This window comes from Salvelinus sp. IW2-2015, unplaced genomic scaffold (genome assembly GCF_002910315.2).
Source record: "Salvelinus sp. IW2-2015 unplaced genomic scaffold, ASM291031v2 Un_scaffold16299, whole genome shotgun sequence".
Taxonomy (NCBI): domain Eukaryota; kingdom Metazoa; phylum Chordata; class Actinopteri; order Salmoniformes; family Salmonidae; genus Salvelinus; species Salvelinus sp. IW2-2015.
In genome coordinates, this window is record NW_019957528.1 from 412,195 (window position 1) to 425,415 (window position 13,221).

Genomic DNA, 13,221 nt, shown 5'->3' on the forward strand with positions numbered 1-13,221 from the left:
TCTAAATCTAAAAATGCTGTTCTACGAGTGGTCTGAGGCAGGCATTGGATTATGAGCGTTTTCAAGTGCAACGTTAATAAGAATGGTTTTAGGAAACAGCTCTGAGATGTAACGATGCTCCTACGAAGGTTCTAAAAATGAACTTAGCCATAAGATGCTTTTGGGAAAACAGGCCCAGTACGGCACACAAGTCCCTAGTGGCCAGAGGGCCTCAGTGCAGTATGGTGGAGTCCACTCTCCTTAAAGGACATGTAGATTAGATTAGAGTTCTATCGTGTCTATATATAAATACATACTGTCGACAAACTAGGCCTACCTGTTCATCGTCTGCTCTTACACATATCAATGTAGTTATTCATTATCAGCTTATGAGCAAATAGCAGGCCTGTTCAGTCATTGTCTGCAAACATCAATAAAACACTTCATTCACCACCTCCACAATGCCTGCTCCATTCCACCACCTAGCTACAAACACTGCCCTGGGGCAGTAAACCTGCTTTCCCTGTGGTCAGAGGGCAGAGGTCAGAGGTTAAGAGAGAGGTGAGGTCTGCCTGCCAATGACCTCTACCTCCAACTGCTCAGATTAATCCAAGTCTGCAAACCCTTAAACCGCTGCAAGGCTTTCTCTGTTAATCATTCTGGGTAATCATTGCAGTTTGTGAAGTCCACTCTGTATTCATATTCTTATGTCTTAGTGTATACTATAAGTGCCTATGTGGGGGTGTAGGCTATGGTGCTTGTTTGACTGACCTGTACCCTTGTTGCAGTCATAACACAATACCTACTTATCTCTTCCAGCCATCAGAACAACCCTGCATAAACTCACACTGGCACTGGCTGTATGAAAAACAAAGACATACAGTACACACACACACAACACAAATACACATTTCTAAACATAACACAATGGAATCAACTGGAATCAAAACAATTTCAACCAATGAATATATTGGTTAACTTACAATGAACACAGTGAGAATACAAACAAAGTAGAAGGAAAACATGAAGGAATGTTTCTAAAGGACATTCTTTCTTTGTGCAGTGTGTTTCATCAACTATAAACTTTGCTTGACAAGGAGCTTCAAGGATGCAAGCTTTGAAAGCAGAGTGTCGATACACCAGCTTGTATACCTAACAAACAATGGTTTTCCTTCCCTGAGYCCTTTTTTCTCTTTCAAGGTTTGGGTGATAGAGATAGGRAGGGAGGATACTCATTTCAACCACCATATCAAGTAACTGTCAGCATGTCTAGACCAKGGGTTTCAGATGCTTCTGCCTGGCCATGGCTGAGGAGTTAAAGCCCTTGTGGGTCACAATACCGCCGGGCTTTAGGGCCTWTAGAAACCCAATGGCCCATTGTTGTCACTGACAGCTCCTTAACTTTTCATGAGATGGCTGACAGTGCAGACAAAACAAACCTTCCTCCTCCCAATCCATCACATGGCACGGSCAAAATATTGAGTAACCCTTTCAGGGCAGAAACCATCTGAAGGAGGGGGGTATTGTTCATTAAGTGCGGGTGGATCTGAGCCAGGTGTACAGGTATGGTCTTTCTATAGGCATGTTGAATGTTGACAGATCCTCTGATTACAGAAGAGGGGTAATTAGTGCTTTGAACATGAGGTTAGCCTTTAAGTGACCATCTTTCCCCCGATTATACCTTACCTTGCTTTCATGTCCAGCCACATGAAATATAGTGTAATGTCTGCTGTAGTCATCCAGACTGTCTGCCATTTACCATTGAAGTTGCTTGTTAGTTTTTAATTATATGAATCAAATACTGTACATTAACCAGGTGAATGCCTTTGATTGGGGGTGAGAATCAATTCTGCAGAACCCCAGTGTCTCCACTTCAGCTGCCTCTTAAGCAACACCCATTCTCCCAAGGCTTCTGTAATGCTCTTCTGTCTAACAATGTCTAGTTAATGTGTGTMCAAGTCACTGTATTTTACTTTAGAGCAGGGTCATACCTCAAGGACAAAACTCTATCATGACAGAGTTTAGTATTACTCTAAGTTGAGACTTGACATATTGTATTAAGATTAGTAGGTATTACGTGATTGGCTGCATTAAGTGAGGTGAAGTGGAATGGGTGATGTCAGACAARGCACATGCCAGCTATAAATATTAAAACAAAAGACGTTGGCAACACGGGAACTGCTCCTCTGAAAATGAGACAGGTACTTAAAGTCGGCGAGAGTGAAAAAATACTAATTGCTGTCACTGGTTGTGCAAGCTGCAGCAGACCATAAAGAAAATAATCTGTCACCTTCAWTGTTCTAATGCTGACCCTGCGTTTCCCTCGACAACACCTCACAGCACTGCAGCAGCCGTCTCCCTCCCAGCCCAGCTGTAGTGTATGCTGRCTGCTGCTACTCTGAGCTCCTTCAGGTTGACACTGAGCCAGTGGCCCAGAGCATAGAGACACTCGTGAGAACAGGAGCTCTTCAAGTTCCCCAATGAGTCACAACAACGTTAGACTGACCTGATAGGGTTCTTTGAAAGACAAACAGGATAACACGAAAGCCACCTCTGAGGCAGTTCACTGTGTCTGTGTATTTCCCAGTGAAGTTACCCAAGCCAGTCCCTGCCTAGGGATTCAGCATATGTTGAATGTTATATGCTGTATGTTATATGTTATATGTTGGTTGTTACTGCTACTGTATTCAAAATATTAGTCTACTGGAAGTCCGGGGGGGGGGGGGGTATAGGGTGCAGGCTGACTTCCTCATCACAAAAACGGGACGGCAGGAGGATAGGGCAAGGAGGGGGGAAAGCTCTAACATAAACAGCCTCCTCACTCACATGACAGGTACAGCAGAAATCTGTAGCTCTGATGCCAGGAACACCAATAACCCAGTACAGCAATCTTTCCACTACACATCACCTCTTCCACCAAAGGAAATCTGTGAAAGCCATCCATCCACCACCACATCCAGTCCAGAGCCTCCAGGTGGGCAGCACAGGCCCAACAGGACAATGGAGCCCTTTCTCCTGCAGCTGGAGAAATTGATACCATGAGGCAAGCACAATAAGAGCACCATGCCTTAACTGTTTACCACCTTAAAATTAGGACCCTATTTAGCCATCAACATGTGTATAATATGAGAAGGAAGGGACAGCCCCCATCCCACCCTCCAACCCCTCCACACCTGGAGAGGATCACACAGGTAACTGAGAGAGTACTCAGTTCCCATGGAGAAGGACTGGCAGGTGGGATAGTGTATGTCTGTTTGGGGAGGGAGGACTTACCTGGTGCTTCAATATATAGAGATCTGATATGAGTTAGGCCACCCCACACAGAGACTAGACCACACATACAGAACAGAAGTTCAATTACTCCCAAAAGTTTTTCCCCGTCCCGTATCTCCCTGTTCCCATAAGACATTAGGTGTTGAGGGAATTCAGAGGAGGCTGGAGGGTTTGTAATCCAAGCTAAGCATGAGACCGTCCCTCAACACGACAATAAAGGAGAAGAAACCCTGGGGCAAACTCACGCAGAAGCAACAACAAAACGTCTGAGGGCCTATATTTAACAGTGATGGGAATTGTGGGGCGAGCCATACAGGAACACTTTCAATGCATGGCGAAGGTCAATTGGGACTTAACTTCCTCCTCAGACTCTGCCACTTGCTTATTTTCTCCCTCCTTGCCTCCCCCCTCCCCACCCCTCTCCCCGACAACATAATAAAGAGATAAGCATTGTTTAGCAAAACAATGAGCCACTTCCAAAGACCTTTCGGTCTCAGACGCTGAGTTTTCACATCCATGAACAGCGTGTGGCCGTGAGCAGAGAAATAAAAGACTTCACAGGAAGACTGGGACATTATAATTGGAGTCATTACCCCACAGCCTCTCACGACTCCAGTATCTACAAATGAGAAGGACTTGATATGTATTACCTCTACACCAAACCAGAGGACAAAAGCAGCTCTATAATAAGGTGTGTTGGTATGGGGAGTTATAGCCACAGCTTTTGCGGTGACCGTATTATCGCCAGTCTGCCGGACACGAGTCATGAAGGCAGTCAAATTTGACATGACTGTTTAGTCATGGTAATTAGGCTTCTCCAAGCTCTGATGGTCATTTGTAGCCTACCAAACTTGCTAACTGTCTGGTACTCTGCACTCTATTGTCCCTCTAATCACTAAGAGATCAATGCAAACATATATGGAAATCTAATCAAGCACTTTTTATATATTTTTTACCTTTATTTAACTAGGCAAGTCAGTTAAGAACAAATTCTTGTTTTCAAGGTTAACTGCCTTGTTCAGGGTCAGAATGCCATATTTTTACCTTGTCAGCTCGGGGATTTGATCTTGCAACCTTTCGGTTACTAGTCCAACGCTCTAACCACTAGGATACCTGCCACCCCATGAGAGCCCATGAGCTCATGTTGCAACATTTCTATAGGCTATGCAATTGCGTGAGAAAATAGATTGATGGCCGCCAATAAAATGATGAGGATCCCATCAGCTTTTTATAGGCTAGGCCTATTATATTTATTTCTCAACTTTCCTAATATTAAGCACATTGCTTATATTTACAACAGGAGTATAGCCTACCAGGCTGGCATGAAAATAAACCACGGGAAGCGCGTCCTCCATTCACTATATAAGTGCATAGATGACATGTATTGTTTCCGCTGCCCCCGTTTCGAGACAGGTGCATGATAATAGTCCATTCTTAATCAAAACAAATGTCACACATATATTATTTAGTAAATGTAAAGATTAAATCAAGAATAGTCTGATGGGTGACAATATTATCCTATCACTTGTGATTTATATTTATTTTATTTTTATTTCACCTTTATTTAACCAGGTAGGCCAGTTTACAACTGTGACCTGGCCAAGATAAAGCAAAGCAGTGTGACAAAAACAACAACACAGAGTTACACATAAACAAACGTAATAACACAAAAGAAAAATAGAAAAATCTATGTACAGCGTGAGCAAATGTAGAAGAGTAGGGAGGTAGGCAATAAATAGGCCCTAGAGGCGAAAATAATTACAATTCAGCATTAATACTGGAGTGATAGATGTGCAAATGATGATGTGCAAGTAGAGATACTGGGGTGCAAAAGAGCAAGTGGGTAAGTAATATTATGGGGATGAGGTAGTCGGGTGTGCTATTTACAGATTGGCTGTGTGCAGGTACAGTGATCGGTAAGCTGCTCAGACAGCTGATGCTTAAAGTTAGAGAGGGAGATATAAGACTCCAGCTTCAGAGATTTTGCAATTCGTTCCAGTCATTGGCAGCAGAGAACTGTAAGGAAAGGCGGCCAAAGGAAGTGTTGGCTTTGGGGATGACCAGTGCAATGTACCTGCTGGAGCGCGTGCTATGGGTGGGTGTTGCTATGGTGACCAGTGAGCTGAGATAAGGCGGGGCTTTACCTAGCAAAGACTTGTAGATGATCTGGAGCCAGTGGGTTTGGCGACGGATATGTAGTGAGGGCCAGCCAACGAGAGCATACAGGTCGCAGTGGTGGGTGGTATATGGGGCTTTGGTGATTAAATGGATGGCACTGCGATAGACTACATCCAGTTTGCTAAGTAGAGTGTTGGGGGCAATTTTGTAAATGACATCGCCGAAGTCAAGGATCGGTAGGATAGTCCGTTTTGCGAGGGTATGTTTGGCGGCATGAGTGAAGGAGGCTTTGTTGCGAAATAGGAATCCGATTCTAGATGTAATTTTGGATTGGAGATGCTTAACCTCTCTAGGGTATGTGGGTCGGTAGCGTCTCACCTCGTCAACAGCCAGTGAAACTGCAGGGCGCCAAATTCAAAACAACAGAAATCCCATAATTAAAATTCCTCAAACATACAAGTATTTTAAACCATTTTAAAGATACACTTGTTGTAAATCCAGCCACAGTGTCCGATTTCAAAAAGGCTTTACGACGAAAGCACACCAAACGATTATGTTAGGTCAGAGCCAAGTCACAGAAAAATAGCCATTTTTCCAGCCAAAGAGAGGAGTCACAAAAGGCAGAAATAGAGATCAAATTAATCACTAACTGTTGTGTATTGATATTCTAGTTTTGTCCCTTTAGGGCACCTGTAACCCCCCCTTGCTTACCTACGTTGAAATGCTTGGAATGTTCTTCCTGTGAAACGCATTAAACAATAACCACGTTAATTTCTACTCCCGTCTCATGTCCTGTCCTTATATTAGTTGTATAAGTAATACAGTGTGCTATACAACACTAACCTTTGATGATCATCATCAGATGACACTCATAGGACTTCATGTTACACAAGACATGTACAGTGGGGCAAACAAGTATTTAGTCAGCCACCAATTGTGCAAGTTCTCCCACTTAAAAAGATGAGAGAGGCCTGTAATTTTCATCATAGGTACACCTCAACTATGACAGACGAAATGAGAATTTTTTTTCCAGAAAATCACATTGTAGTATTTTTTATGAATTTATTTGCAAATTATGGTGGAAAATAATTATTTGGTCAATAACAAAGTTAATCTCAATACTTTGTTATATACCTTTGTTGGCAATGACAGAGGTCAAACGTTTTCTGTAAGTCTTCACAAGGTTTTCACACACTGTTGCTGGTATTTTGGCCCATTCCTCCATGCAGATCTCCTCTAGAGCAGTGATGTTTTTGGGGCTGTTGCTGGGCAACACGGACTTTCAACTCCTCCAAAGATATTCTATGGGGTTGAGATCTGGAGACTGGCTAGGCACTCCAGGACCTTGAAATGCTTCTTACGAAGCCACTCCTTCGTTGCCTGGCGGTGTGTTTGGGATCATTGTCATGCTGAAAGACCCAGCCACGTTTCATCTTCAATGCCCCTTGCTGATGGAAGGAGGTTTTCACTCAGAATCTCACGATACATGGCCCATTCATTCTTTCCTTTACACGGATCAGTCGTCCTGGTCCTTTGCAGAAAAAGCCCCAAAGCATGATGTTTCCACCCCATGCTTCACAGTAGGTATGGTGTTCTTTGGATGCAACTCAGCATTCTTTGTCTCCCAAACACGACGAGTTGAGTTTTTACCAAAAGTTATATTTTGGTTTTCATCTGACCATATGAACTTCTCCCAATCTTCTTCTGGATCATCCAAATGCTCTCTAGCAAACTTCAGACGGGCCTGGACATGTACTGGCTTAAGCAGGGGACACGTCTGGCACTGCAGGATTTGAGTCCCTGGCAGCGTAGTGTGTTACTGATGGTAGGCTTTGTTACTTTGGTCCCAGCTCTCTGCAGGTATTCACTAGGTCCCCCCGTGTGGTTCTGGATTTTTGCTCACCGTTCTTGTGATCATTTTGACCCCACGGGGTGAGATCTTGCGTGGAGCCCCAGAATCGAGGGAGATTATCAGTGGTCTTGTATGTCTTCCATTTCCTAATAATTGCTCCCACAGTTGATTTCTTCAAACCAAGCTGCTTACCTATTGTAGATTCAGTCTTCCCAGCCTGGTGCAGGTCTACAATTTTGTTTCTGGTGTCCTTTGACAGCTCTGTTTGAGGTTGTGGACAGGTGTCTTTTATACTGATAACAAGTTCAAACAGGTGCCATTAATACAGGCACCTGTTTGAACGAGTGGAGGACAGAGGAGCCTCTTAAAGAAGAAGTTACAGGTCTGTGAGAGCCAGAAATCTTGCTTGTTTGTAGGTGACCAAATACTTATTTTCCACCATAATTTGCAAATTCATGAAAAATCCTACAATGTGATTTTCTGGATTTTTTTTTCTCATTTTGTCTGTCATAGTTGAAGTGTACCTATGATGAAAATTACAGGCCTCTCTCATCTTTTTAAGTGGGAGAACTTGCACAATTGGTGGCTGACTAAATACATTTTTGCCCCACTGTATGTTTTGTTCGGTAAAGTTCATATTTATATCCAAAAATCTGAGTTTACATTGGCGCGTTATGTTCAGTAGTTCCAAAACATCCGGTGATTTTGCAGAGAGCCACATCAATTTACAGAAATACTCATAATAAACATTGCTAAAAGATACAACTGTTATGCATGGAATTTTAGATCCACTTCTCCTTAATGCTGTGTCAGAATTCAAAAAAACTTTATGGAAAAAGCACACCATGCAATAATCTGAGTACAGCGCTCAGAGACCAACACAACCCAAAGAGATATCCGCCATGTTGTGTAGTCAACAGATGTCAGAATAGCATTATAAATATTCACTTACCTTTGATGATCTTCATCAGAATGCACTCCCAGGAATCCCAGTTCCACAATAAATGTTTGTTTTGTTCGATAAAGTCCATCATTTATGTCCAAATACATCCTTTTTGTTAGCGCGTAGCCCAGTAATCAAAATTAATGACGCACGATCTCTAGGTGCAGACGAAAGTCAAAAAGTTCCGTTACAGTCCGTAGAAACATGTCAAACGATGTATAGATTCAATCTTTAAGATGTTTTTAACGTAAATCTTCAATAATGTTCCAACTGGAGAATTCCTTTGTCTTCAGAAATGCAATGGAACGCAAGCTAACTCTCTCATGTGAACACGCCTGGTCAGCTCGTGGCTCTCTGGCAGACCTCTGACTCATTCCCCTCTCATTCGCCCCCAATTCACAATAGAAGCCTCTAACAAGGTTCTAACGACTGTTGACATCTAGTGGAAGCCTTAGGAAGTGCAATATGACCCAATTTCCACTGTATCTTGGATAAGCAAAGAGTTGAAAAACTACAAACCTCAGATTTCCCACTTCATGGTTGGATTTTTTCTCAGGTTTTTGCCTGCCATATGAGTTCTGTTATACTCACAGACATCATTCAACCAGTTTTAGAAACGTCAGAGTGTTTTCTATCCAAATCTACTAATAATATGCATATATTAGTAACTGGGCCTTAGTAGCGTGAAAATTTTATTGGCGGACATGAAAATACTGCCCCCTACCCAAGAGAGGTTAATGTGAGTCTGGAAGGAGAGTTTACAGTCTAACCAGACACCTAGGTATTTGTAGTTGTCCACATATTCTAGGTCAGAACCGTCCAGAGTAGTGATGCTAGTCGGGCGGGAGGGTGCGGGCAGCAATCGGTTGAAGAGCATGCACTTAGTTTTACTAGCATTTAAAAGCAGTTGGAGGCCACGGAAAGAGTGTATGGCATTGAAGCTCTTTTGGAGGTTTGTTAGCACCGTGTCCAAAAAGGGCCAGATGTATAAAGAATGGTGTCATCTGCGTAGAGGTGGATCAGAGAATCACCAGCAGCTAGAGCGACATCATTGATATATACAGAGAAAAGAGTCGGCCCGAGAATTGAACCCTGTGGTACCCCCATAGAGACTGCCAGAGGTCCGGACAACAGGTCCTCCGATTTGACACACTGAACTCTATCTGAGAAGTAGTTGGTGAACCAGGCGAGGCAGTCATTTGAGAAGCCAAGGCTACTGAGTCTGACGATAAGAATATGGTGATTGACAGAGTCGAAAGCCTTGGCCAGGTCGATGAAGACGGCTGCACAGTACTGTCTTTTATCGATGGCGGTTATGATATCATTTAGGACCTTGAGCGTGGCTGAGGTGCACCCATGAACTGCTCGGAAACCAGATTGCATAGCGGAGAAGGTACGGTGCGATTCGAAATGGCCGGTGATCAGTTTATTAACTTGGCTTTCGAAGATTTTAGAAAGGCAGGGCAAGATGGATATAGGTCTATAACAGTTTGGGTCTAGAGTGTCTCCCCCTTTGAAGAGGGGGATGACCACGGCAGCTTTCCAATCTTTGGGGATCTCAGATTACATGAAGGAGAGGTTGAATAGGCTAGTAATAGGGGTTGCAACAATTTCGGCGGATAATTTTAGAAAGAGAGGGTCCAGATTGTCTAGCCCAGCTGATTTGTAGGGATCCAGATTTTGCAGTTCTTTCAGAACATCCTCTGTCTGGTTTTGGGTGAAGGAGAAGTGGGAGGGGGCAGTGGGCAAGTTGCTGCAGGGGGTGCTGAGATGTTGGCCAGGGTAGGGGTAGCCAGGTGGAAAGCAAGGCCAGCTGTGGAAAAATGCTTATTGAAATGATCGATTATCTTAGATTTATCGGTGGAGACAGTGTTTCCTATCCTCAGTGCAGTGGGCAGCTGGGGGGAGGTGCTCTTATTCTCCATGGACTTTACAGTGTCCCAAAACTTTTGGGAATTAGTGCTACAGGAAGCAAATTTCTGTTTGAAAAAGCTAGACTTAGCTTTCCTAACTGACTGAGTATATTGATTCTTGACTTCCCTGAAATGTTACATATCGCGGGGGCTATTCAATGCTAATGCAGAACGCCACAGGATGATTTTGTGCTGGTCTAGGGCAGTCAATGAGGCAGTGATCGCTGAGATCCTGGTTGAAGAAATCAGAGGTGAATTTAGGGCAGGTTGGTCAGGATGATATCTAAGAGGGTTGCCCATGGTTACAGATTCCGGGTTGTACCTGGTAGGTTCCTTGATGATTTGTGTGAGATTGAGGGCATCTATCTTAGATTGTAGGACAGCTGGGGTGTTAAGCATGTCCCATGATATATTATCACTTGTGAATGATGCCCAGCATAATAAGCAATGCCTCATAGTTGCACACCTCATGTAGAACAGCCCATAGGCCTACATGTTTTAATAAGGTTTGTATCACAACTAAAGTGGCCAAGTAATTTCTTAAAATGAAGCACATTAATCCGTTTTACAAAGGGTGTAGAGCCTAACTGACATATATAAGCAGCACCTTAGTTTCAAGTTTGAGGGAGATAATTTACACCATAAAAATGCACCTTTATAATAAAAGCATTACATGCATAATTGCATTTGTTGTCACTTTTGATAATGGTGTTTTCCGCTAATGGAACATTTGCGCTTATATCCTACTACCATGTGCACATTGATGCGCTTATAATGTGAAGAAATAGCCTAATAGTTTATCAACATTTTATGGTAAACATTCTAATCTGTTGCGTCAGCCACATTTCATTAAAAAAAAACAATTTGATGCTAGTAATTGTATTAATTTGGGATCTATCTCATCCCACAACTGTCCCAGACTATGTTTGGAATATTTATTTATCGCACAGAATAGAATAGGTCGACTTTTGTACTATGGGGATAGCAGATTGAAATAGGCTAGTGCTTTTGCTGTTTGTTAGGCCTACTCATCTTGTTGGCTGACGAAAAGTAAATGTGGACAGTTCTTCCAATATCTTCAATATGCACCTCGGAATTTGATAAGGATGTACGCAGTTGAACGGTGCCTGTATATAGCCTCGCTACTGTTATTTTTCACTGTCTTTTTACTGTTGTTTTTATTTCTTTACTTATCTATTGTTCACCTAATACCTATTTTTTACTTAAAAAATTGCACTGTTGGTTAGGGCCTGTAAGTAAGCATTTCACTCTAAGGTCTACACATGTTGTATTCGGCGCACGTGACAAATAAACTTTGATTTGATGTGTCTGACTTGTAGCCTGTGAGAAGACCCGATCACGTGACATAGAGCCATGTGAGTGAGAGATGCTTCGGATTGCGCAGCACACTCAGGGAGAAGGGCACAATTCAGCACTCCGGGCTGCAAAAGACATGGATTATTTTAGGGTGCATTACGGCCAACAAGGGGATGCCTCCGTGACATTTGCGGCATTATCAAGTGCTTGTCAAATTGTGAATGAGAGACTATTGGAGTGTGTACAGCCTGCACAAAAACAAAGCAGAGCTCATGCCTTTCAAGGGACTTCTTTCAAATCATCATTAGAGTCTCATCATACAGCCTTACAATGTATTATAAATCTAAACATAAAGCCGCCCAACGTTTGTAGAACAACTAAATTTACATTAACAACTCTTAATTAAGCATATCGGAGTACCTATTTCTTTGTTAACCACTCAACACTGAAATAGAGTACATTTTCTTCATAGCATGCTTCTTTAGACCTGTCTAAAATAAATACTGGATTTATTGTTCAGGTGTAGGTTATATTACATAGATTTATTCAACTTTTTGAAATGGCTTGTAGGCTATGTGTGGAAGCCAGGAGATGACAAATGTGTTTATTCATTAACGGTCAATTACCGTGACACAGACAGTTATTTGCTTGACAATCGCCACAGCTACTACATGGTGGGAATACAGAGCTCACAAGTCTTACAGCCATGTCTCACCCTGCCGTTGTGTACCCATCGCACTGGACTATATCATAGGCAAATGGGCAGTGGGTACAAACGTAAAACCATCAGAGAAGTGCCCATCAGTGATGAGGACCACAAAGCAAAGCTGGGGCATGGGTCATGACTTTGTCAGAAACCTGCAGAATTACACTGTATGCCTACAACTACCTACACTGGGAGGAGGGTGGCAGCACGCTTTATTCTGAGCATGCCATCTGCCCCTATATCACCTGCAGTAAATGAGTGGAACCAAGACAGCCTGTCCCTGTTACGCCAACCGAGCATGAGGTGAACAAACACACACTGATCTCCCATTACCACATGCTTCATAATAAACGTAAGACCCACCTCACTGGACTCATTTCAAGAGGGGGGAGGAAAGAAGAGGTTATTACCATGTCATTGCAATATTCACAAAAATCAACCAAGAGCACAGATCAGCAGAGTCATGGTGGTGTCAATTCAGGTTGATCAACTGTAGGTAGCCTTGGTGTAAAATTGATGAAAAGTATTACTTTGCATTACTGGTCAAATACAACCAGCACTTGAGACTCAAAGTAAAGTTAAACATGTATTCACAAACCTTTAGTGAACTTGGGTCTGCCAAGGCCAGCGCTTGCCTCTTCAGTTCAGTCACATTAATTTGACATTGTTGGCAAAAGCTTCCTTTGCCGTCCCTTCTCTCCGACTCGGAGACAGTCACCGACCCAGCGCCCTCGGGTGGTGGCCGGCTGTTACACCGCGCATACTCGGATAAGTGAAGTATTTTCCTGGTATTCAGATCAAGAGGGAACGGCGACTCTCCGCTGGGACAACCCTCCACCTTCGTCAGGAGAGAAACGCAAGTCAGCTCAAATAGATTCATTGATTTCTATGTAGGAAAATACAATGGATTCAAACTTGTAGACGCACAAGCACAGGTGTGGAGGCATAACGTTACTTGTCTGGAGTTGTTTGTTGAATACCTTGACAAACTGCATGAATGTCAACATGAATAGGTAGACATGAGCATTACCAATCTGCAGAGGTAGGCTAAATGCGATCCAAAACAAAAGGGTGCTGCGACAGGTGTAATTGTAAATCGGAAACTGAACACTTTAAGTGT

The 13,221-nt window shown here is 42.9% G+C and overlaps 1 protein-coding gene across 3 annotated transcripts in view; it reads right to left on the reverse strand.

Annotated features, from left to right (window-relative positions):
- Positions 1-13,221, reverse strand: part of LOC112080381 (kinesin-like protein KIF26A) — a 141,237-nt gene that overhangs the window by 122,484 nt on the left and 5,532 nt on the right. For all 3 annotated transcript variants that reach the window (XM_024146115.2, XM_024146114.2, XM_024146116.2), the window contains exon 2: positions 12,700-12,939. In XM_024146115.2, the coding sequence (XP_024001883.1) occupies positions 12,700-12,939 (240 nt within the window). The remainder of the gene's footprint in view (positions 1-12,699; positions 12,940-13,221) is intronic.